At 38.8% G+C, this 26,662-nt stretch overlaps 1 protein-coding gene and 1 pseudogene across 1 annotated transcript in view; one reads left to right on the top strand and one right to left on the bottom strand.

The window, feature by feature from the left end:
• The window catches only part of MCM9 (minichromosome maintenance 9 homologous recombination repair factor), a 111,285-nt gene extending 95,062 nt beyond the window's left edge, over positions 1–16,223 (bottom strand). Inside the window, exons 1-4 of the mRNA XM_049654250.1 lie at positions 15,986–16,223; positions 12,383–12,701; positions 3,121–3,437; positions 1,590–1,671 (exon numbers count right to left, since the gene is read on the bottom strand). Of these exons, the coding sequence (XP_049510207.1) occupies positions 1,590–1,671; positions 3,121–3,437; positions 12,383–12,686 (703 nt within the window). The 5' untranslated portion in view covers positions 12,687–12,701; positions 15,986–16,223. The remainder of the gene's footprint in view (positions 1–1,589; positions 1,672–3,120; positions 3,438–12,382; positions 12,702–15,985) is intronic.
• Positions 16,224–17,236: 1,013 nt separating this feature from the next.
• Positions 17,237–17,931, top strand: LOC125939134 (peroxiredoxin-5, mitochondrial-like; annotated as a pseudogene).
• Positions 17,932–26,662: the final 8,731 nt, after the last annotated feature.

Consider the following 26,662-nt stretch of genomic DNA (forward strand, 5'->3'; position numbering starts at 1 on the left):
GCTGACTAGGACAACCTTTTTTTGAGATTGAAAGTCTGTAAGTCCAAAAGACTTTTAAACTGTATACTAGAGTTTTTAGTGCCTGTCAGTTCTGGGAAGAAGAGACAGTGAGGGAATAGGATAGATAAGGATACTGGTGCCAAAATACGGAAAACGTCAGTTACTTCGGTTAGAGAAAAAGGTTTTGATTAAAACTGTTAGATTATACATTTGAATGCAGTCTGCTTCTGAGATCTCTACCTTTAGCTGACAGGGCCATGTAAATTTTACAGCCCTAGCCCCTACTAACAGCTGAAAACAATCCCCTTTATTCTCCTTCTTTCTTTTTGCATTACATATGTAGAATAATACATTTGTTTAAAAAAAACATATCAAATTTTATTAAGAACATCTCATGATACTTAAATGTGGTTACTACAGAAAATAATATTTACTCTCTCGAGCAATACTGACTTACAAAACCTAACATCTTAATTTTTCCAATAAAACTCTTCCCTACCATTTTTTTTTTGTAAATACAGTCATTTTAAATTTTAATGTAGAACACTTCCATTCTACACATGTGGGCCAATATTAATCCTTGCCCTCCCACTAATACTTTTAAGTTTGATTCTTCCCAGGCTCCCCATTGAGCAGAATAAGAGGGGCAAGATGATTTCAGATGGGGCAAAAAAGAGCTTAGGAGCTGTCTGGTTAGCCTCAAGATCAAAATATAACCAAGAATGACATCACAACAACCCCTGTGAAGTCCTCCAATTTCCAGAATAGCTCTGAGGTTGTCTTTGATTTGCCTGGAACACTTCAGATCATCCAGATCAATGGCCATCATGAGGCCTAAGTCACTAACAGATGCTGTACACCCTCTGCTTGACTGTCGCTGAGAAAAGAAACCATCGTCTGATAAAATCTACCTTCCTGGAGCTTCAGACTACTCAAACTCAGTATTAATCTCCTCTAACTATAATTCTATTTCTGTATGACAGCTTTCCAATTAACGAAAAGTGAGCTGTCATGTCCTTCCTAAGGCTTCCTCATGCTAAACACCCACAGTTCTTTCAGCATGGTTTCAAATTCCTTCTCAATTTGGGCAAGTGGCCAACGGAAACACTGAGAACCCTCAGAGGACAAAATCAATGTGACTCCTACTGTGGTGTCACCAGCACAGAGGAGAGAGGAACAATCACCTCCTTTCTTCTAGATACCAGTAAGAGTACAGTAGTATCTGACAGAGTCATACTGTCTGATCCACTAAAGCCACTACAATTTGCTACTGTTAAGCAAGGATGTGCTGAAGAGACTCCTGGACGAAAAGTCAGTAGATCTGGGTTCATGTTCTAGTTCTGCCACTTAACTCTCCATGTGACCTTGGGCAAGTCAGATTCTTCATTTATAAAACAGTGGCTGGACTGGACTAAGCTATAGCTTCTTTCCTGCTGTGTATCACCTCCCACCTCCATGCCAGTTTCTGTTCTCAAGGTGAGCAATTAAGCCTCCACACTGAACTTCACAGTGTTCAGGTGAAAATAAAAAATGGCTTTTTCCTAGTCAGTATTTTAGGACCTCTTATAAAAGCCAGCAAAAATTCTTACCAGATTTACAACTGTCTACTAGGTCATCTTCCAGGATAACCTTCATAGATCGTGGAATACTTCCAACAGATAGCCTTTGAACCTAGCAAGGAAAAGGAGACACATACTAAGTATGCTTAAATACATGCTAAGTATTCAGAAGCCTAGCAGTTCTTGAATTACTGTTTCTATTTCCCTGGTATTATCATATAATTTAATTGTGATGGGGATTTATAAAGTTTTCTTGAAAATTGTACCTACTATCTGTTTATAAACTCACTAGAGTAAAATAAAAACACCAATATGGAAAATATCTCCAAATATAATCTACCTTGTGAATGCTCAAAATAAACACATGCTCCACCTATTAAACATAATACCAAAGTTATTTACCTACAAAACACATGCAGTTCTTTCCTGACCTTTAGTCCTAAGACCTGGGCAAATCACTCTGTTCCTCTGATCATTCCTTAGTGACAGAACCCTGGTTTTATTTCACATGGGTATGTACCCAGTAAAAAGACTATTTCCTAGGCTCCCCTGCACATGGAATATGGTCATATGGCTAAGCTCTGGCCAATGAAATGAGTGGGCATGCCTTAGACTTCAAAGAGGACTACTAGAATGGAGACTTGGCTCATGCTGTTGCCCGTCCCTCCCTTTTCCTGCTGTCTAGTATACAGTGGTGAAAGAGTTGTAACTACCATCTTAGATTATAGAGAACCCTAATAGAGGTCACATGTTAAGAATGGTATATAGAAAGACAGGAGTTTGAATCCTTGACACTGAATATACCTTTGTGTTTCAGCGGCAAGGAAAACCTGGCACACTGTCCCATATTAAAGAGTGTCTATGTATATATACCTCATTTGACACAGCAAATAAAATTGGGCCTAAACCTCAAATCCTGAATACTCCAATGTTTAACAACCACTTAAAACCATTTAATTTTTCTCCTATCCCTTAAATACAACTAGTTTGAACTTCTTAAATATTCCCTTAATTTTAATATAATTATTAATTATGTTAAATATACTACCACCTGCGACACATAAAATCAACAGATGACCGAGTAAACCACAAAGCTGAGTGATAAAGGGAAGGCAGCATAATGACCAGAGTCCTACAGTGTTAGAAGGCTACTGCCTTTTTTAGTTAGGTTCAGAATTTATTAACACACAAATCTGTTTCCAAGCCTTGAATTACCTCAAGGTTTACCTACAACATCGTTTTACCCTTTAAAAAACTTATGTTTTCACCATTAATCAACAGGCAGCTTAAAAGCTACAAAATGCCAAAGAAAATTCCTAGGCAGAAAGGGCCATTCTCATGTTTGGGTGCCATATGCCAATGCTCTCTATACAGAGATGATTACTGCATGGTCTCTAAAGACTATATCCTGGTACATGTGCAACCATACTGTGTGATGACACAAATCTCATTTGTAATCCTTCATGTGTTCCCCACTCTTGGTAATTTGACCACTGCTGAAAAAAAAAAAAAAAAAACCTTCTTCAAAATTGTGATTTCTCTCATTTCTTTGATCATTTACCTGTTCTTGAATTTTGATTTCCTGATAATCTCTACACCTGGTTGGAGATGAAGATAAGCCTGAGAGGCAAGTGAATTTTGAAGAATCACAGCTTTCCGAGCTGGGACAGGAGGACGGCCGGCAGAAGGTATAGTACAGCTCAAAGTCAGCCTTGACCACAAATACATGCTTGCATTTGTTACACATGTAATCCCGCTCAAACTCCAGGATCTTCACCACACTTGTTCGAATCACTGTCCCAGTGACAGATAAAAAGTGTCCCACATCCTTGGTTTTAGGGATGTGCTCCCTCACCAGCTCAGGACAAACGGGCAACCCTGATGGAGAAAAACAACAAAAAAACCACATCAACTTATGTCTTGGGATTTGACTCTATGGAATATATTCCTCTCATATTTCCTGGAGTAGAAGGTATAACTTCAGAAAAAAAAATTTGAGTTTTACTTCAGAAAAAAATCAGATCAATTCAATTAAGAAAACAGAAAAAGATCATTTTAAATAACAATGATCAGTGGACTCTTTTTAAAAGTACATATCCAGATGACATAATAACCAGGATTTTAAAAAAAGGATCGATTCTCATAAGAGGGCTACCTCAGTAGAATCTAAATACATCATGTAATTATAACCTCATTCAGTAAAGAATATACTACCACCTGTGACACATAAAATCAATAGATGACCGAGTAAACCACAAAGCTGAGTGATAAGGGGAAGGCAGCATAATGACCAGAGTCCTACAGTGTTAGAAGGGTACTGCCTTTTTTAGTTAGGTTCAGAATTTATTAATACACAAATCTGTTTCCAAGCCTTGAATTACCTCAAGGTTTACCTACAGCATCGGTTTATCCTTTAAAAAACTTGTGTTTTTCACCATTAATCAACAGGCAGCTTAAAAGATTCAAAATGCCAAGGAAAATTCTTAGGCAGAAAGGCCCATTCTATGTTTGGCTGCCATACATCACTGGAGTAGAGAGATGCTAGCTGTGATGGTCAAAGGCTGCCTTCTAACAGACTGCCTTCTAACAGGTTTACCAAGGTAGCATTTGTTACAGTGGTTCATGCCCAATGGTCCACTGGTTCATGCCCAATGGTCTTCAGAATTCAGCAGCTCTGAAATCTGGAAAATGTGCACACTGAAGATGGATCTATAGGATTTGTCAAGTCATGAGAAATAACCGTAATAGCTATGATTATACTTTAGGTTTCTATGGTCAGCACACTTTCTCCCTGTTGACAGATCTACTCTGAAAGCCAATTGATGATAATAATGAGGTAGTTTGGGAAGTATGAAATTAACAACAACAAAAAAGGCAATGAGTTATATGAACTGTATGTACGCTTAAAGCACCAGGTTACATTAATCTGGTGTTACAGGTTACAACTCTATAGACTTAAATTTTCTCTGCTGCTGGCTGAGACTCTATGTATACTGTATATTGTATAAACAAGGCAGGTACTGCCAACATTTGCCACTATAACTCCTTTTTCTGTCCAAGGCTGAACCCAGAGCTGACAAGTGTGCTATTCTATGGGCAGGAATAGACAAGAAGTTGGAGCTGGATCAAAGTAGGTATTTTATCCATTAAAAAAAATATGCATGCTATTTCTCATTGTTGATTTCAGGCATCTGTTAATTCAGCTGTGTATAGCTAAATGTCGAGCTACCAAGAACATACGGATATTTCTAGTTACAACCAGGTAAAAGCCATACCAACAACCAAAGCTTCTCATTTAAAACAGGTCTTGTTCTCATGTCTACATTGCTTATATTTTGGAAGTACCATGTCCTTTTTTTTTTTTTTTTTTATTAAATTTTTTTTTTCAACTTTTTTTTTTTTTTTTTTAATTTATTTTTGGGACAGAGAGAGACAGAGCATGAACGGGGGAGGGGCAGAGAGAGAGGGAGACACAGAATCGGAAACAGGCTCCAGGCTCCGAGCCATCAGCCCAGAGCCCGACGCGGGGCTCGAACTCACGGACCGCGAGATCGTGACCTGGCTGAAGTCGGACGCTTAACCGACTGCGCCATCCAGGCGCCCCCCATGTCCTTTTTTAGTTTATACCCTAATGTTAAGAAAGAAATGACTACGTAGAGATTTCCCTTATTTGGCCTTAACTGGAATGAATGTATATTATGGCAACCCTTAACACTGCTTTACAGATTCTCAGTTACTTTTGTTTTGCTCCCCACATGAATACTTTTTTCAAAACTGAGATAAAGATAAAGATAAGAATAAAACTCACATTTACTCTTTTAAAGTATATAATTCAGTGGTTATTAGCATATTCACAAAGTTGTACAACCATCACCACTATCTAATTCTAGAATATTTTTATCACTTCAAAAAGAAAGCCTGTACCCATTAGCAATCACTCACCATTCCCTTACCCCTAGCCTCTGTCAACCACTAAGCTGCTGTCTCTATGGTAAATCTACTCTGGATATTCCATATAAATGGAATCATAAATAAGTGGCCTTTTGCGTGTCACTTCTTTTACTTAAGCATAGTATTTCCAAGACTCATTTATGTTGTAACATGTATCTGTACTTCATTACCTTTTATGGCTAAATATTCCATTGTATGGCTATACCACATTTTGTTTATCCATTCATCAAATGATAAACATTTGGGTTGTTTACACTTTCGGGCTATTATAATACTGCTACAAACATTAATGTGCAAGTTTCTGTTTATCTGTTTTCAATTTTCTTGGGCATATACCTAGGAGTGGAATTGCTGGGTCATATGGTTAAATATATTTTTTGAAATAATGTTATTTTTGTTTGCAAAAAGTCACTAGTGTTCTCTAAGTATACAGAGGACAGGAAAATAGTACTATTCAAGTGGGAAATAGGATTATTAATCCAATTTCCTTCATGAAGTGTAAAAAAAATCTACCAACAATTATGAGCAAGGTAAAAAGAATAGAAAAAATGGATTAAGAAAACTCACTTTAATAACTCCTTAGATTTTTTTAGTATCCATTCTCTCTTCCATGGCCCCTAAAAGATATCATTTTGCATCCTATTTCTACTCATTCTAGTTCTGCTTCAGATGCAAACTGATTGCTCAGTATAAGTTATATTATCAATATATTAAATCAATATATTTAATATCAATATATTAAAACTCTAGGAGAGATACAGAAGGAAAACTAAGATCACAAGAACTAGTTATGGGAAGTGTTGTATCACTCTGATTTCTTTCATAACTGCAGAATACCGAGGAAAACTATAGACTGCCCAGTATAATTTATCAGACTCCTTGGATATTTCATATGCTAACATCACATGTAGCTGATGAAGTCTTACATTGTTATTTAGATAGATATTTGCTATTTCTGGCTTACAAACAAATTTTGGTCTGAAAACAAAAGTAAATGTAATTTTATTATAGTTTTCTCCTAGAAAGCAATCTTTAATTTGACAGTATCTTACTGTAAATAGTACCTTAGAATAGAAGAATAAAACACCATACCCTCCATTGCTTCTACAGTAATCCAGGAAAGAAATAAAGAATGCCTAAGTCCAAATCTCCTCTTCTTATAACCTTTCCATGGCTGCCCACAGATCTAAGAATAAGGAACCAAGTCTGGACTGGACTACAAGGCTTTCCTCTCATACCAAGCCCTCTAAGCACTCAAACATTCACATATAGTGTCCCCTTTGCCTCAACACTCTCCTCCCAACTCTGATCCTCAAAAGAGTCCACACTAAGAAGCAACATAGAAGTTGAGAAAACAGATTCTGGAATCAGACTACGTGGGTTTAAGTCACAGCTCTATTACCTACTAGCTGTGTGATCTTGGCCCAAATTATATAACCTTTCAGATTTCCCTTCTGTAAAATGGCAATAACAACAAAACCTACCTCAAAGGGTCATAAGACTAACGTAATTCATATATGTGACGTTTCTTAGGACAGTACCTTGCATATAGCAAACACTATTTATTATTTATTTTTGAGAGACAGAGTGTGAGCAGGGGAGGGGCATAGAGAGAGGGAGACACAGAATCCGAAGCAGGCTGTAGGCTCTGAGCTGTCAGCACAGAGCCCTACAGGGGGCTCAAACCCACAAACTGTGAGATCATGACCTGAGCCAAAGTTGGATGCTTAATCCACTGAGTTACTCAGGTGCCCCGAGCAAACACTATTCAAATGTTAGTTCTTATACGTGATATTTTCATTTTTCCTCCTTAAAAGATCAGCTTAAATATCCTTTTCTAAATAAAATCTTTCCTTAACCCACCTCAGGTTGAATTTTCTTTTTTATGAGCTTTAACACACTGTTCCTCTCTTTCATTCCACTTATTGCAATTTAAATAATTATTATGCTTCCACACTTGAATATAAATCGCACAGGAACAGGACAGAGGTAGATTTTATTCACCATGCTTTCTAAATAGTAAATGTTCAAAATATACTTGAAAGAAAGATGAATGGCAAGACTAGGAAGTAGGGGGTAGATAGGAGAGATATTAAGGATACTATGTTGACTTTGAGATATGTAGAGATAAGGGATCAGGAAGAAGGTGAAATGTAGAGTGACTCCCAGTTCTCTGGTTCCCTTAACAGGGAATTCTGCAAGGCACACAGTAAATATCTACAACAGTAGATCTACAAACAGTAAATATCTACTGAAAGAATAAATAAGGAAATACCATTTTCACTTGGAGTGGGACACAGAGTAGAGAAAAATCCCAAGTACACTTTTTGATACACTGAGTTAGCAAGAAAATATCTAGTGTGAAACCTCTGATAAGCATGGTGATATCTGGATACAGAGCTTGAGAGACAGATTTTGGCTAAAATTGAGAAAAAATGTAGAGGTGGTATTTGTTTCTACATATGCGGCAGCTGAAGCTCAGGTCCAGAAACAGGGGCCACCCTATGAGAGTGCAGGATCCAGGAGAATATGGCCACATCTGAACCTAGCACATACAGTTCAGGTAAAGGAAGGGGCTCCAAAGAGGAAGGAGAGAAGCCACAGCCAGAGAGAAAGGAAAGGGCAAGAGGGTGCTGCCAAGTGGGGCCAAGGCTGGAATTTCATAAGGTGGGAGGAGTCAACTGTATCAAACCCAGCAGGGAAATAAAGGAAGAGAAATACTGAAAAGTGACCCTCAGTTTGACCATGAGACTGTCACTAGCAAGGCTGGTGAGGGTGGCTCCTGTGTGGTGGAAGTAAAAGTAAAGAAAGTAAAAGGATGAACGGAAGAAGGAATGTATTCTGTCAGAACATTTACTTGTGAAAAGGAAGAGTGCATGGAGAATGAAGGGGGACACAGAGTTGAAAGACGAGTCTTTCTCCTTCTACAAAATGAGCAAAACCCGAGAGAGAAAATTCAGATATAACTGCCAAAAAGGATTCACCATCATCCCTCTCACCCCCTACCACACTCCACAGATTCCATGCTCCCCGGGGGGGTTTGGCCTGACCGGGTGACTGACTTCATAGCACATGGTTTACCCACCTCCCTACCTTGGGTTCCTTTAACCCAAGGGAACTTACACTGACAATATCCTAACTGACCTCATGTAAATCAAGGTTCCGGATTAGGGGACATGGCTGGACTTCAGGAAAGCTCTAAAATTCTTGAAATTCAGGCAAAATGTTATGTATATACACATACCTGCACCTGCTGGAGAGGGTCCATATCTTTCTCAACATTTAACCCTGAAGAAATGACTTAAATCCTCCATCCCATAATTCTACTGACTTGCATACGATTCCCTCTAAGAACAGAAGGAACTTACACTGTGGCAACAGTCACTAAATTTCCCTCCCCTCCTCTAATTTAACAGTAATGCCCTAACCTCTAGCATGTCCTACTCAGGCCCCTGGTCCTACATCACATTCAAGAAGATCTCTTCCAAATGCTGTAACAACATGACAGTGACATTCATAATCACTTACTGACTGTACCACTCATTTAGGGTCTTAATCTCCTATTGCTCTGCGTTGTTTCTTAACCATTCTATATGTGGAGGGGACAGTCACCTCTTGAGATCCTTTTCACACCCCTGTGCCCAACCCAGTGCTTTAATAAGCACCTTTCAATAAGGAGAAAATTAGTGAATAGAAGAGAAGGGGAAACGGGCTTTCCCTCTCTCTCTCTTGCCTCACCTTTACCATATATGGCCTCAAATCTCCCAGTCCAGAACAAAATGCTTGAATTTTGTGGTGCATACAGGGGCTTCTTACCTCTGTACCTTTCCTTAGGCACTTTACTTGGTCTGGCAAACTCTCCCCAGTTCACTCAGCCATGAAGACTGCATTCACGTTTTCCCTTCCACAAGAAAATTTCCCTAAGTCCAGGCTAACACATGCACACTCACACAAATGGAATATGTAAGCAAAATGGTCAAATGAATGCACCATTGTATAAACAATGCCTTTCATGTCTAGAGAAATCTTCCGTCAGGAAGAGTAAAAAGGAAGAATCCAGAGACACCTTCCATTCCTTGTAAATGATAACCCAGGCCTCATGATAAGTCTACACAAACTGGTTTTATTTCAGTCAGCATAAGGAGATGTACTGGAGAGATATTACACAGGGAATATTAGAGGGAAGCAGGGTTCACTTCTAAGCATCCCGCATATGCCAACCCAACCTTTTCTGTATTCCTCTACAAGTGTAGCCAGGATGAGTGAATTTCCTACAGCTATGTCTAACACAATTACAACATCTCTGAAGAAAAAACTATGTAAAGATTACAACAAAATTTTCTAAGAAAATTAGCTTTCAATTACCTTCTATACTTTTACAATACCGGGCAATATGTAATCTTTAATGTTCTTACATTGGAAACAAAAGAGCAGTTTACATTTACTGAATCATGTATATGGTGCCTGTTTGCTTTTTTTTTTTTTTAGAAATTCTGAGCAAATTTGTTCAAAATATGGCAGATTAAATGCTTATTTTGTATAGTAAAGTAACTATTATTTTAAGAAAAAGATAATAAAGGTGAGTATATTTCATCTTCAGATTCTTTTCATTACAGATTATTATGATTTTTAAATAAACTTATAAAGGCAATATGATGTTAAGCCAAACTGACCATACACAATCAAAATCTTAGTGCTAAAAAGGTGCTAAGAGATGGTGTTTGGACAGAAATGACAATTTATTTTCATCTTCCTGTCTTACTATATATGTTACCAAGTAACTATACATGTTAGGTATAACATATGTATCTGTATGTGTTACTAAGTAACACAAAAACCTTTACCATTCTCTGACGAATTCAGTGAGAAAGAACAAAAAGAAATTTTGGAAATAGACAGCGATAGGTTCCTCTCTGTGCAAGAGAGAAGTCCATATCAATTACTTCAGGTCCCTGGTTTTCAGCCTGCAGTTCCCCAAACAATAGCATCAGCATCACCTGGAATCTGTTAGAAACGTAAATTCTTGAGCCCCAGGCCAGACCTCCTCAATTAGAAACTCTGTGGGTGGGGCCTAGCAATCAGTGCTTTAACAAGCCCTACAGTTGATTCCGATTGCCATTAATGTTTGGGAACCACTACTTTAAATAACACATGAATGCTATTTTTTCCTTCTCATTTACTTTGATGCTATCTTTGTATTACAAGACCTTTCATCAAAACCACTGGAAATAGCAAGTAAACTGTAGGCTAATAAAAATCCCAGAAGATAAAGAGCAATGCATATCCTGGAAAAACAAACTGGAAAAGGTCTTAGGTTCCTAAGGAGTCTGAACCACAGAGGCAACCTATGTTTTCATAATCAAATGCCTTGCCTGGAGTCCAAGATGAAGCTGCAATATACTTAAAACCACTCTATTTCCATCCCTGGTTCATTCTGCTTGGGACACCTCTATCCCTGCCTTACCTTCTCCTCTTGAAATCTCCAGTGAATTTCTGAGAATTCTCTGAGAATTCACTCCCTGTTCTATGAAGAAATATATCTTGCACACACCTTAAATGAGGCATGCATCACATAACATAATAGCTGCCATTAAAACTCCTTTACAATTATGTTTAATATGTACTTAGGCATGTATCTTTGAGCATACAGACACCATTTGGTAAATATTTGACTATACAGCTATCTCCTCTACAGCCTTGAACTCCTTTAGATGAGGGGCTATACCATAGTATTATGGTTTCCCAAGAGACTAGCAAATGCCTACACATGATACGTTTGTAGAAGGAATGCTACCATGGTAGTAACATAATTTGCAATTTACTTTTTCAGAGAACTAGAAAAAAAAAAAAAAAAACAACAGGCTAATTTATCAGAAACCAATAGGGTCACCCACCTAGGCAGACAAAATTTTGGTATTTAAACTGAGCATGGAAAAACATCTGAATGTAAGGACAGCCTAAAACCATTCCTAAATATATTTCAGTAACATTAAAGCCTCTTCTAACAATCTTTTCACAACATTATTATAAGGAAACATTTGTTCTTGAACCTACCAACAGATTATCTAGTGTGCTGATGCATAAAGATGTATAATATTCATAATTTTATTCTAGATAAAATACTATTTTTTTCAATTAAATCAAATGCATGCTCCTTGGGGGAATCTTATTTTCTCCAAAGATTTCTACCATACTGACTCATCTCTTTCGAATCACAGCAAGCATTTTTGTTGATTATAAATCCCCACCTTTCTGAAATGTACTAAAAAACTACTTATTTTTAAACAAATGGTACGTGTGTTCTCCAACTTAATCACAGACTACAGTGATTCAAAGATACAGCTTTGCCACCAGGGGCTGATTCTTAAAAATTAAGATACTTAATCTGTCATTCATTCAACAAAAGTTGAGCGCCTAATGGGTGGCCAGTATAGTGCTAAACTTGATATATAAAAATAATAAATTTCCTAAAATAGTTTTGAAGATCACTAGATAGAATCTGCTACTTTTCTAATTCTTTGTATTATCAATTCTTTTGTTAGTCACATTAGCTCGTAAGGCTGCTCTGAATTATAATTTTATACACACATATCCACATGTATATATGTGCACACTACCATACTGTTGTCTCCACACATTCTCTTTCCCCTTGATTGGAATGGCTAGTACCCCAGCCTTCTAATATCCAGTATAAAATCAATATTCTGCTCTGAAACTGACCATCAACTACACAATAGATATATTTTTAAGTATAAAGATCAACTGATGTTCTTATATCATTCAATTCTTAGTGCTCTGAATTCAGTATGTGTTGGGATTTCTTAAAATGTTCCTAGAGAATAACATGGCAGTAAAATCCTTAAGTGATTCACCTGATATCCTGGCATGAAGATTCTGCTTCATAGAGGCACCCTCAGGCTGAGAAAGGGACTGGAGAATTGTCAAGGCTGATCTTCGCAGAGCACTATCAAAAATTGTTAGTACTTCATTGGGGAATGTGTTGAAATACTCCCCAATTTCCATGTTGGTCTCAAAAAGGGTCATGGCATTAACCACAACTGGGTAATGAGCATCTTCATCTCTTTCCTTCAAGATTAGAAGAATATCATTCTTATGGTATTCCGAAACATAGGATTCAAACACTTGACCAACCAGTGTAACTTGATCACTATTCATCTTGAATCTAGGTGACTAAAGAAAAAGAAAGGACCATATTATACCTTTGGTATTCAGACTTAAACACAAGTCAAACAAAAACGATTGGTTGTAAATCATCCTGACTTTGGGTCACACTATAAACTCAAAATATCATTCAAATTAAAATCTTAAGGGGCCCCTGGGTAGCTCAGTTGGTTGAGTGTCCGACTTCGGCTCAGGTCATGATCTCGCAGTCCGTGAGTTCGAGCCCCGCGTCAGGCTCTGTGCTGACAGCTCAGAGCCTGGAGCCTGCTTCAGATTCTGTGTCTCCCTCTCTCTGACCCTCCCCCATTCATGCTCTGTCTCTCTCTGTCTCAAAAATAAATAAAGGTTAAAAACAAAAATTTTAAAAAAAATTAAAATCTTAATTAGATTGGAATTACTTGTTATAGTCACTTAGTAAATGCATTTTTTGAGAAAGTGAAGCTAAACCTAACCAAAGAATTATGTTGGTACTGATTACTGAAACCCAAAATGGTCCAATGCCTTTCCTGTATCTTTTCCCCAAACTATCTCTTATTAACTCTATGGTAAAAGGCCTTCCCTTTCCTTTAACGACAATTTGTATATACATTTGCTCTCAAGTATATCTTAAATAGCAGTCTTCTGGCTAAAGTTACTTCTGGTAGAGTTTTTTGCATATGTCCTGGTTCTAGGTTTTATTCATATAAATAATGTATCCTCTCTTATCACACACACACACCATATTCATGTGTATTCGGCTACATAAATGGAACGTACATGGATAACCAGGGTTTTTAGAAATCTTCTAATATTTATTTTTGAGAGAGAAAGAATGAGGGAGGGGTGGGGAAGACACTATCCAGAGCAGGCTCCAGGCTCTGAGCAGTCAGCACAGAGCCCAATTCGAGGCTCCAGCTCACAAAGTGCGAGATCCGGACCTGAGCTAAAGTCAGACACTTAACCAACTGAGCCACCCAGGTGCCCCCGTGGATTGCTAGTTCTGACTTGAATAGTTAACAGATTCGCTTTAGAAATTTACATTTTGGGGGCACCTGGGTGGCTCGGTCAGTTAAGCATCCGACTTCGGCTCAGGTCATGATCTCACAGCCCGTGAGTTCGAGCTCTGTGTCGGGCTCTGTGCTGACAGCTCAGAGCCTGGGGCCTGTTTCAGATTCTGTGTCTCCCTCTCTCTCTGCCCCTCCCCTGTTCATGCTCTGTCTCTCTCTCTGTCTCAAAAATAAATAAACGTTAAAAAATTTAAAAAAAAAAAGAAATTTACATTTTGAGGTTAATTTGTTTCCTATTTTCTCTTTCTAGCCTAGGAAACGTACTGGCCTCAGCAAAAACAGCTATCAAGAATATAAAGAAACTACATAATTAAACTGAGGAAAGGAAAATTGGTCTTTAAATGATGAATAACTAGGACTGAAAATAAATACACTATATTACATTACTTCACCTATCACATTCCCCTGGCAATGTATTTTTTTGAAAATTTGTATCTACAGATTAAAAGGGCCTACCCCCATTCCAAGTTCATGTATACAGGCAGATATCTATCATGTTCACAGTACCATGCTGGGAAATAAAAAGCACAATAAAAGATCCTCAATGCCCTCAGGGAACCAAGGGACAGATCAAATGAAACAGTGCTCTGATAGTGGTAAAAATACAATATGAATAGGAGCACAAAGAGAAGGATTAAATTTCAAGGGGGTGACAATCCCAGACGTGGCAATGGGCAGTTAAAATAAACTGTTGAAATTGATCATCTAAGAAAATCTTATTTGGTTTGGAAACAGTACTGGAGGACAAATGTACTTTGACTTATTTAAGCAACATTTATTGTACTCGGTTCAACAAACAGAAAGATGATAAAAGACAACTTATGAAGTTCACATTTTAGCATCCTAACTATGTGTTACAATGCTATTTATTAGCATTATTTTGCTTCTTCTGGGAACCTACTATTCTAGAAGGTGTGAAAGGAGTTAAGATGGGGGGGGGTGGTTTATGTTACAGGCCAAGAATTCTAACAACTACAAATGCCTGAGACTGACAGATAGGCATGTGTATACCCAGGAGAATGAGTGAGAGCAAATTATGGCCAATACATCAATAAATAACTTGTTTTTATTAGGTAATATTAAATTCAGCCAAATATAAAGCAGAAAAAAGCACTTGAAAAGTAACTCATCATACAGCATTTCCAGGACGTGGCCTTTGCTTAAAACAAACAGAGAGGGGCACCTGGGTGGCTCAGTTGGTTGAGCGTCCGACTTCGGCCCAGGTCATGATCTCGCGGTCTGTGGGTTCGAGCCCCGCATCGGGCTCTGTGCTGACAGCTCGGAGCCCCGAGCCTGTTTCAGATTCTGTGTCTCCCCCTCTCTCTCTGCCCCTCCCCTGTTCATGCTCTGTCTCTGTCTCAAAAAATAAATAAACATTAAAAAATTTTAACAAAACAAAAAAAACAGAGAAACTGTACTCCCAAGAGTTGCTACAAGACAATCTTTAAGATTCTGTAAATACATATTAAATTTGGAGTCACAGTTTAGCAATGTAAAAGACAGCTCCACATAGGGCAGAGAGGGGGTAGCTGCAGAATGCATGGTTCAAATTAAAGTCAGATTAAATTTCGCCTAGTCTTTTTTTGAAATAGCATGTTTTCTGAAAACAGCATTCCCTTTCAAAACCTGCGCAAAACTATTCAACTGTTTCTAAGCAGTTTGCTAACCCTATAAACATGCCCACTCTTACTGTTCTACAATTTTCAAGTTCCCTTTCCTTTCACCTATTGAGTAGCTCGGGGCAAAATACAACCACGTGCTACTTCATCCTCTGGACCAAGTGAAGCGCAGGCAAGTGCCAGCAGGGCGAATCAGCGGCGGCTTGCAGCCAGACCACCGGGAATCCCTGCCCGCCGAGAAGCCGCCGCACTCACCCGGAGCCACGCCCCCTCGTCGGTCCCCGCTGCGCCGCGTCCTAAGACCCGCCCCTCTCGCCCGCGGCCCGCGTCTTGTGGGCGCCTCCTCCCCGCCCGCCTGTCCCGCTCCCCGTGTGCGCTGGGCGAACACGGAGCCGGGTCGTACTCAGAGGACTGCTTTCCATACTTCCGTCTCTGGACGCAGCCCTTGCCCTACAACACCTCGGCAGGTCTCTGACACTGCCTGGCTCGGCAACCGGGCACCTCGGTCGCCCGACAAATCCCGGAGTTGAATAGTTTGGGAACTAACCAGATGTGGGAGAGACTTGGGATGAACTGCGGGAGAAAAAAAAAATAGTAACGGTGAAACGAGGCAGCAATTGTCACTTACTGGCGGACATGCAGTGTTAGAAGTCACCGGGGACGCGCTGCTCCCAAGGCTGAGGGTCGCGGAGAGCTCGGGCCTGGCGGCGGGGGGCGCGAAGAGGCCGCTGGGGGCGGGGCGGGGCGCGTGCGCCGGCCGCTCGAGGCGTCGCCGGCCGCGGGGGCGCGCAGGCTCCGACGGGTCCTCCTGGCGCCTGGGTGAAGTAGGCGCCGCGCCGGCTGCTTGGCGGGCCCGCGCACCAGACGGACGCCGAGCCGCGCGCCACCTCGACTTCGCCGTTCAGGAGGCTCTTCCGGGTGGAGAAGCGGGAGGGCGCGCACCCCGCCTGGTGCCGCGGGACGCGAGACGGTGGAGCTGGGCGGGCTGGGAGGGGCCAGGAGGGCCGAGGCGGGGCCCGATGAGTTCCAGGGCGGGGCTAGGCCGAGCCTCCCGCCCCAGGTGGAGTGAGAAGAGGGGGGCTCTGCGAGGACTCACATGGCCGGTATGGGTCGTGCTTTTGGTCTAAGAACTGGCAAATACAAGGTTGCAACGATTTTCTGCCGTGTTGTCTTCTAGAAGTTTTAGGATGAAGGTTTTATAGCTTAGGTCTATGGCCCTTTTGAGTTAATTTTTGTATATGATGCGAGGTATGGATACTAGGTAACATTTTGCATATAGATATCTAGCACCATTTGTTGAAAGAGCTATACTTATTCTACTGAAAAGCCTTTGCACTTATGTCAAAAATCAGTTGATTTTGTTTGTGCGGGTCTAAGACTTTTCTGTTGCCAGATCTATGTGCCTACTTTACAATAACGCTATTTTATCTGCATCATTTATGCTTTATAATGAGCCTTGAAATCAGAGTTTGGCCTCGATTTTTGTTCTTTTTCAAGTTTTTTGGGCTCTTGTGTTTCTCTGGGCGGGGGGTGGGGGCTCTTGTGTTTCTGTATGAATTTTAAAACCAGTTTGTCATTTTCTATTAAAAAGCTGGGATTATTGGGCCGCCTGACTGGCTCAGTTGATGGAACACAGGGCTCTTGATCTTGGGGTTGTGAATTGGATCCCCATATTGGGTGTAGAGATTACTTTAAAAAATAAAATCTTTAAAAGAAAAAAACTGGGATCTTTATTGGGGTTGCACAGAATATGGGTCAATATGGGAAGAATTTACATGTTGATGATATTGAGTCATATGACCTTTGAACAAAGTAACCTCCATTTATTTGCCATATAATTTCTATTCATGTAATTGATATAGCAGTTGTAGCTTCTGGGATGGGCATGCCACTGGCTGGGCTGTGCCTTCTGGACAACAGAGCAGGTTCAGTTTTCATTTGGGTGCCTGGGCGGCTGCCATTGAATCTGTAGCATCAGTGACAGCAAGAGCAAGAGGATGCCAGCAACCAGTGGGGAGTGGACACTTGGCAAAGCCTACAGTTTCAGAAGCGCCACCTCAGCCATGGTCCCAGTCAGAGTGGGTCGCCATCCTTTCCATGATGGTTTTTGAAGGGGAACCTGGGAACAAGGTGAACCTAACACAGTTAGTTGTTCAAGGGCAAGAAGAGAGTGCTATTTGGAGTCCCTAGGGCCTTTTCACCCCCTCCCCACTGCCCCCAGATGTTCCAAGATCCACCTGCCAGGGTTTATGCAGCAGGCTGAAGCTCTGAAGGCCAAGGGGGTCCAGGTGGTAGCATATCTGAGTGTTAATGATGTCTTTGTAGCTGAAGAGTGGGGACAAGCTCACAACTCGGGAGACAAGGTTAGGCTCTTGGCTGACTCCCTTGGGACCTTTAGGAAGGAGACAGATTTGTTACTAGATGATTGATTCATTGGTATCTCTCTTTGGAAATCCACTGCTCAAGAGGTTCTCCATGGTGGTAGAGGATGGTATAGTGAAGTCTCTGAATGTGGAGCTGGATGATAGAGGCTTCATCTGCAGCCTGGCACCCAACATCATCTCACAGTTCTGAGGCCCTGGGCCCAGACATATTCCTTCTACCTCTTTCCTGCCCAGCTCTGGACAGAGGGCCCCAGTCCACCCTCAATGGGGGCCACCAATGGGGAACTTTGCCCAGATTTCTGCAATAAAGATTTGTGGTTTGCAAAACAAAACAAAAAAACAATAATCTTTTGTTACATCTGTCTCTAACTCAGGTTTATGCTTAAACTCTTGGGAAGCGGGAAATCATAGTTTTTGATGCTATGTAAATGATATTTTAAATTTCAAATTTTGATTGTTCCTTTCTAGTATATAGAACTATTGATCTTTTTACATTTATTATTTCAAACAGTCTTAAAAATTAATAAACAATTTTTAAGAGCAGTTATGGATTCACAGGAAAATTGAGCAGAAATTACAGGAAGTTCCCATATAACCCTTCCCCCACCACCCCTAAACTATATTCCCCACACCCCCCCACAGCCTCCCACACCATCAACATACATACTGTTACCAGAGCGGTGCATTTGTTACAATTAATGAGCACACACTGACACATCATCATCACCCAAAATTTCATTGTTTACAGTCTGGTTCACCCTTGTTGTTGTACATTCTATGGGTTTTAACAGATGTATTATAATAACATGTATCCACCATTGCTGTATCATGCAGAATAGTTTCACTGCCCTGAAAATTTTCTTTGCTGTATTCATCCCTCTCTCCTACCTAATCTCTAGCAACAACTAATCTTTTTATTACCTCCATAGTTTTCCCTTTTCTAGGATGTCATATGCAGTTGACCCTCAAATAACACAGGTTTGAACTGCTTGGGTCCACTTATATGTGGGTTTTTAAAATAGTACTGTAAGTGTATTTTCTCTTCCTTATGATTTGCTTAATAACATTTTCTCTAGCTTTATTATAATAACACGATATATAAAGCATATTCAAAATATGTGTTGTTTATGTTATCAGTAAGGCTTCTTGTCAACAGGCCATTAGTGGTTAACTTTTTGGTGAGTCAAAAGTTATATGCGGATTTTTAATGTCTATGGGGGAGTCAACCCCAACCCCTGTGTCGTTCAAGGGTCAACTGTAGTTGAAATCATACAGTAGTTAGCCTTTTCAGATTGTCTTCTTTCACTTAGTAACATACGCTTAAGTTTCCTCCATGTCTTTTCATGGCTTAACAGTTCATTTCTTTTTGGTGGTGAATAATAATCCATTATCTGGATATACCACACTTTATTTGTCCATTTACCTACTAAAGGATATCTTGGTTGCTTCCAAGTTTTGCCAGTTATGGATAAAACCAATATGTACATTCATGTACAGGTTTTTGTGTAGGTATAAGTTTTCAGCTCTTTTGGGTAAATACCAAGGAGCATGATTGTTTATTGAATGAATCCTATGGTAAGGGTATGTTTAGTTTTGTAACTACCCCCAAAATGTCTTCCAAAGGGGTCGTACAATTTTGCGTTCCTGTCAGCAATGAATGAGGGTTTCTGTTCCACTTCCTCTCCTACATTTGGTGTTGTCTGTATTTTGGATTTTGGCCATTGTAGTAGGCATGTAGTGGTATCTCATTGTTGTGTTAATTTGTAATTCCCTGATAACATACGAAGGTGAACATGTTTTCATGTGCTTACTTTTCATCTGTTTATCTTCTTTGATGAGGTGTATGTTCAGGTCTTTGTCAGTCTTTAAATCAGGCTGTTTTTCTAGAATGTTGAGGTTTTTTTCTCCTTTTTAAGTTTATTTATTTATTTTGAGAGAGAGAGAGGAAGAGACAGAATCCCAAACAGGCTCTAACCCTCAGCGCAGAGCCCAACATAGGGCTCCATCCCACAAATCTGATCATGGTTTTGGATTATAACCTGAATCAAAGTCAAGAGATGCTTAACTGACTGAACCACCCAGGTGCCCCGACTTATTGAGTTTTAAGAGTCCTTTATCAGATGTGTCTTGCAAATACTTCCTCCCAGTTCGTGGCTTTATCTACTTTTTCTCTAGACATTGTCTCTCACAGAGTAGATTTTTAATTTTAATTATATCCAGCTTATCAATTGTTTCTTTCATGTATTGTGCTTTTGACATTGTATTTAAAAAGTTGTCACCATTCCTGGAGTCATCTAGGTTTTGTCCTGTGTTTAGGACTTTTATAGTTTTGTGTTTTACACTTAGGTGTGTGATCTACTCTAATTTTTGTGAAGGGTGTTAAGACCTGTGTGTGTGTATGTGTGCATGTGGATGTCCAGTTGTTCCAGTAACATTTGTTGAAAAGACTGTTTTTGCTATATTTGTCAAAGATCTGTATTGCCTTTGCTCTCTTGTCAAAGATCAGTTGGCTATATGTGGGTCTATTTGTGGGCTCTCTATTCTGTTGCATTGATCTATTAGTCTGTTTTCCACTAATAGCACAGTCTTGATTACTGTAAGCTTTATAGTGAGTGTTGAGGTCGGATAGTGTCAGTCCTCCAAATTTGTTCTCCTTCAATATTGAATTGGCTATTCAGGGTCTTTTATTCTCCATATAAACTTTAGAATCTTTTTGTCAACATCCACAAAATAGCTTGCCGGGATTTTGATTGGGATGGGGTGAAACTATAGATCAAGAACTAATGTTTTGACAATTTTGAGTCTTCTTATCTATGAACATGAAATATCTATCTCTCCATTTATTTAGTTCTTTGATACCTTTCATCAATTTTATAGTCTTCCTCATATAGATTTGGCATGTATTTTGTTAGATTTATACTTAAGTATTCCTTTTGGGGGGTACTAATGTAAATGGTAGTATGTTTTTAATTTCAAATTCCACTTGTTCATTGCTCATATATAAGAAAGCACTTGACATCCACATATTTGTATCCTGCAATCTTTCTGTAATCACTTATTTGTTCTAGAAGTTTTATATGTAGATTGTTTCAGATTTTTTACATAGATGATCATGTCATCTGCAAATAAATACAGTTTTATTTTTTCCTTCTCAATCTCTGTGATTTTTCTTTCTTTTTTTATTGCATTAACAGTCCCTTCTAGGATGATGTTGAAAAAAAGGGGACACTCTTGCTTCATTCCGGATCTTAGTGGAAAATCAAGTTTCTCCCTAATAAATATGATGTTAACTGTAGAGATTTTTGGTAGATGTTCTTTATTGAGTTGAGGAAGTTTTCCTCTCTTTCTAGTTTGCTGAGAATTTTCATCATGAATGAGTTAGATTTTGTCAGTTGCTTTTCCTGCTTCTCTTTATATAATCCCATGATTTTCCTTCATTAGCCTGTTGATATGAAGCATTACAGTAACTGATTTTTAAATGTTGAAACAGCCTTGCATACCTTGGATAAATCCTACTTGGGTATGGTGCCTAATTCTTTTTATACATTGTTGGATTCAATTTGCAAATATTTTGTTGAGGATTTTTGCAGCTATGTTCATGAGAGATATTGGTCTCTGTTTTTCTTGTAGTGTCTCTGTCAGATTTTGATACTAGGGTAATGTTGGCCTGAAAGACTGAATTAGGAAATATTCCCTCTGCTTCTGTGTTCTGCAAGAGATTTTAGAGAGTTTGTATAGCTTCTTTCTTAAATGTTTGGTAGAATTCACTGGTAAACTCAAGTATGCCTGGTTCTTTCTGTTTGGGAAGGTTATTAATTGTTGATTCAATTTGTTTGATAGATATGGACCTATTCAGATTATCTATTTCTTCATCTGTAAATTTTGGCAGATTGTATCTTTCAAGAAAATGGTCCATTTCTTCTGGGTTATCAAATTTATGGGCATAAAGTTATTTGTAATATTTCATTATTATCCTTTTAATTAACAGGGGATCATTAGTGATAGCCTCTCTTTCATTTTTTTTTTTATATTAGAAATTTGTGTCTTCTCTCTTTTTTCCCTTAGTCTGGCTAGAGGCTTAATTACTTTATTCATCTTTTTAAATAAGCAGCTTTTGGTTTTGTTGGTTTTCTCTTTTGATATCTTGTTTTTAATTTCATTGATTTCTGCTCTAATTGTTATTATTTCTTTTCTTTTGCTTACTTTGGATTCAATTTGCTCTTCTTCTTTCTGTTTACCTAAGGTGAAAATCTTAGATGACTGATATTAGATCTTTCTTCTTTTTTAGTATATTCATTCAATGCTATAAATTTTGCTGTAAGCAGTGTTTTTGCTGCATCTCACAAATTTTATTTTTTTCTTTATTTTTTTTCAATATATTAAGTTTATTGTCAAATTGGTTTCCATACAACACCCAAAAGGTGCTCATCCCAAAAGGTGCCGTCCTCAATACCCATCACCCCCCCCCCCCCATCAACCGTCAGTTTGTTCTCAGTTTTTAAGAGTCTCTTATGCTTTGGCTCTCTTCCACTCTAACCTCTTTTTTTTTTTTCTTCCCCTCCCCCATGGGTTTCTGTTAAGTTTCTCAGGATCCACATAAGAGTGAAACCATACGGTATCTGTCTTTCTCTGTATGGCTTATTTCACTTAGCATAACATTCTCTAGTTCCATCCATGTTGCTACAAAGGGCCATATTTCATTTTTTCTCATTGCCACGTAGTACTCCATTGTGTATATAAACCACAATTTTTTTATCCATTCATCAGTTGATGGACATTTAGACTCTTTCCATAATTTGGCTATTGTTGAGAGTGCTGCTATAAACATTGGGGTACAAGTGCCCCTATGCATCAGTACTCCTGTATCCCTTGGGTAAATTCCTAGCAGTGCTATTGCTGGGTCATAAGGTAGGTCTATTTTTAATTTTTTGAGGAACCTCCACACTGTTTTCCAGAGTGGCTGCACCAATTTGCATTCCCACCAACAGTGCAAGAGGGTTCCCATTTCTCCACATCCTCTCCAGCATCTATAGTCTCCTGATTTGTTCATTTTGGCCACTCTGACTGGCGTGAGGTGATATCTGAGTGTGGTTTTGATTTGTATTTCCCTGATAAGGAGCGACGTTGAGCATCTTTTCATGTGCCTGTTGGCCATCCGGATGTCTTCTTTAGAGAAGTGTCTATTCATGTTTTCTGCCCATTTCTTCACTGGGTTATTTGTTTTTTGGGTATGGAGTTTGGTGAGCTCTTTATAGATTTTGGATACTAGCCCTTTGTCCGATATGTCATTTGCAAATATCTTTTCCCATTCCGTTGGTTGCCTTTTGGTTTGGTTGGTTGTTTCCTTTGCTGTGCAGAAGCTTTTTATCTTCATAAGGTCCCAGTAGTTCATTTTTGCATTTAATTCCCTTGCCTTTGGGGATGTGTCAAGTAAGAAATTGCTACGGCTGCATCTCACAAATTTTAATTGTGTTTTCATTTTCATTTGGTTCAAAGTATTTTTATTTAAAAATTTTTTTTAAATTTGTTTATTTATTTTGAGAGAGAGAGCGTGAGTAGGGGAGGGCCAGAGAGAATGGGAGAGAGAGAATCTCAAGCAGGCTCTGTGTTGTCAGCATGGAGCCTGATGTGGGGCTTGAACCCACAAACCGTGAGATCATGACCTGAGCTAAAATCAAGAGTCAGACACGTAAGCCACCCAGGCGCCCCTCTAGTTCAAAGTATTTTAACAATTTCTCTTGAGATTACTTCTTTGATCCATGTGTTGTTTAGAAGTGTGTTGCTTGATATTCAAGTATTTTGTGATTTAGTAGTCTTCTTTCTCTTATGAATTTCTAGTTTACTTCCATTGTGGTCTAAGACATTGTATGATATCTATTCTTTTTTTTTTTTCCCCTCCTCAATACCCATCCCCCACCCTCCCCTCCCTCCCACCCCCCATCAACCCTCAGTTTGTTCTCAGTTTTTAAGAGTCTCTTATACTTTGGCTCTCTGCCATTCTAACCTCTTTTTTTTTTTTTTTTTTCCTTCCCCTCCCCCATGGGTTTCTGTTAAGTTTCTCAGGATCCACGTAAGAATGAAAACATATGGTATCTGTCTTTCTCTGTATGGCTTATTTCACTTAGCATCACACTCTCCAGTTCCATCCACGTTGCTACAAAGGGCCATATTTCATTCTTTCTCATTGCCATGTAGTACTCCATTGTGTATATAAACCACAATTTTTTTATCCACTCATCAGTTGATGGACATTTCGGCTCTTTCCATAATTTGGCTATTGTTGAGAGTGCTGCTAGATATCTATTCTTTTAAATGTGTTAAAGTTTGTTTTATGGCTCAGAATGTGTTGTGTCCTGGTGAATGCTTCATGTAAGTTTGAGAAGTAACAGCAGAGGTAATCTGTTGCTGTTGGATACAGTAGTCTGTAGATGTTCATCATGGTTTTACTGATTTTCTGTGGGCTGGAGCTGTCCATTTCTATAGAGGGATGTTGAAGTCTGCAATAGGATACACCCATTTCTCTTTGCAGTTCTATCAGTTTTTGCCTCATATATTCTGAGGCCCATACACATATGTCTTCTTGGAGTGTTGACCCCTTTATCGTTATGTAATGCCTCTCTATATCCCAGATAACTTCCCTTGCTTTGAAGTCTGCTCTGTCTGAAATTAATATCGCTACTTCTGCTTTCTTGTCATTAATGCTTGCATGGTATATCTTTCTCCATCCCTTTACTTTTTTTACTAAGACAATTTTTATTTGTTTATTTATTTATTTATTTATTTTTAAATATAAAATTTATTGTCAAATTGGTTTCCATACAACACCCAATGCTCATCCCAACAAGTGCCCTCCTCAATGCCCATCGCCATCCCTTTACTTTTAATCTATAGGTCTTTACATTTAAAATAGATTTCTTGTAGATAACATATAGTTGCATCTTGTTTTGTTTAATCTGCCCTGACAATCTCTGCCTTTAATTCATATATTTAGACCTCTGATGCTCAAAGTGATTATTGATATAATTGGATTGGAATCTACTATATTTATTAATCTTTTCTGTTTGTTGCCTTTGTACCTTTTATTGTCTTCCATATTTTTTCTGCCATTTGTGGCTTTAATTGAGCATTTTATGTGATTCCATTTCTTCTCCTTTCTTAGCAAATCAATTATGCTTCCTTTATTTTTTTTAACTTTTTTTTTTTGGTTGCCCTAGCATTTGCAATATGCATTTACAGCTATCCAGGTCCATTTTCAAATAGCACTATATCATTTCTAGGGTAGTGCAAGTACCTTAACTGTGACAAAGTAATCCTATTTCTTCCCTCTCATCTCTTGAAGAATTGCTAGTCATTGGTTTTGTTTATATAAGCTTTTAAGACACAAGCATACACAAATACATTGTTTCTATTATTATTTTTAACAAACTGTTATCTGTTAGATTAAGAATAAGAAAAATAAAAGTTTTAGGGGCACCTGGGTGGCTAAGTCAGTAAAGCGGCTGACTCCTTGATTTCGGCTTGGGTCATGATCTCATGGTCGTGAGATCCATCCATCCTCTCTCTCCCTCTCTCTCTTTACCCCTCCCCCACCTGCCACACACATGCATGTTCTCTCTCTCACACAATAAATAAATAAACTTTAAAAAACAAAACAGTTTTTATTTTACCTTCACGTAGCCCTTCTTCAGTGCTCTTCCTTACTTTTTATAGATCTGACTTTCTGAGCTATATCATCTTCCTTCTTACTAAAGAACTTTTAACATTTCTGACAAGGCAGGTTGGTGTGCAACAAATTCTCTCAATTTTTGTTTATCTGAGAACGTCTTTATTTCTACTTCACTTTTGAAGGATAATTTCTCAAGGTACAGAATTTGAGGTAGGTGTGGGCTTTTTCTCAATACCGTAAATATTTCACATTCCACTCTTTCCTTGCTTGCATGGTTTCTGAGGAGGAGTTGAATATAGTTATCCTCTATAGGTGTTTTTTTCTCCTCTGACGCCTATGAAGAATTTTTCTTTATGATTGACTTTCGATAGATTGAAAATGATATGCCTATGTGTAGTGTTTTGACATTTATCCTGGTTGCTATTCTCTGAGCTTTCTGGATCTTTGATTTGGTGTCTGACTTTAATTTGGGCAATTTTTCAGTCATTATTTCTTCTCATATTGCTTCTTTTTCTTTTTGTCTTTCCCCTCTTTTTGGTATTCCCATTACATGTATGTTACATATATTGTAGTTGTCCCACGGTTCTTAGATATCCTGGGGGTGCTTTGACTTTTTTCTCTTTTCATTTTTGGAATGTCTATTGACATATCCTTAAGCTCAGAGATTTCTTTTTCCTCAGCTGCATATGATCTACTAATGAGACCATCAAAGGCATTCCTCATTTCTGTTAGAGTTTTTAATCTCTAGTATTTCTTTTTGGTGCTTAGAATTTCTATCTCTCTGCCTATGTTTCCTGTATGTTCTTGCATGTTCTCTATCCATTAGAGCCCTTAGGATATTAATCATAGTTATTTAATTTATTTATTTATTTGAGAAAGAGAGAGGGCACAAGTGAGCAAGGGGTGGGGTGAGAGAGGGAGAGGGAGAGAGAGAGAGAGAGAGAGAGAGAGAGAGAGAAAAGCGGGGCTCATCTGGGTGTTTTTACCAGAAGTGGGACTCGTGTTCACCCGAAGCAGGACTCAAGCTCACGAACTGTGAGATCATGACCTGAGTTGAAGACTGATAAAGCTTAAGGACTGAGTCACCCAGGCACCCCAATCATAGTTATTTTAAATTCCCAGTCTGATAATTCCAACATCCCTGCCATACCTGAGGCTGATTTTAATGCTTGCTCTGTTTCTTTTCAACTCTGTGTTTTTCGTTTAGTATGTTTTCTAATTTTTTGTTGAAAGATGGATACGATGTGCTGGGTTA

This window comes from Panthera uncia (genome assembly GCF_023721935.1).
Source record: "Panthera uncia isolate 11264 chromosome B2 unlocalized genomic scaffold, Puncia_PCG_1.0 HiC_scaffold_24, whole genome shotgun sequence".
NCBI lineage: Eukaryota > Metazoa > Chordata > Mammalia > Carnivora > Felidae > Panthera > Panthera uncia.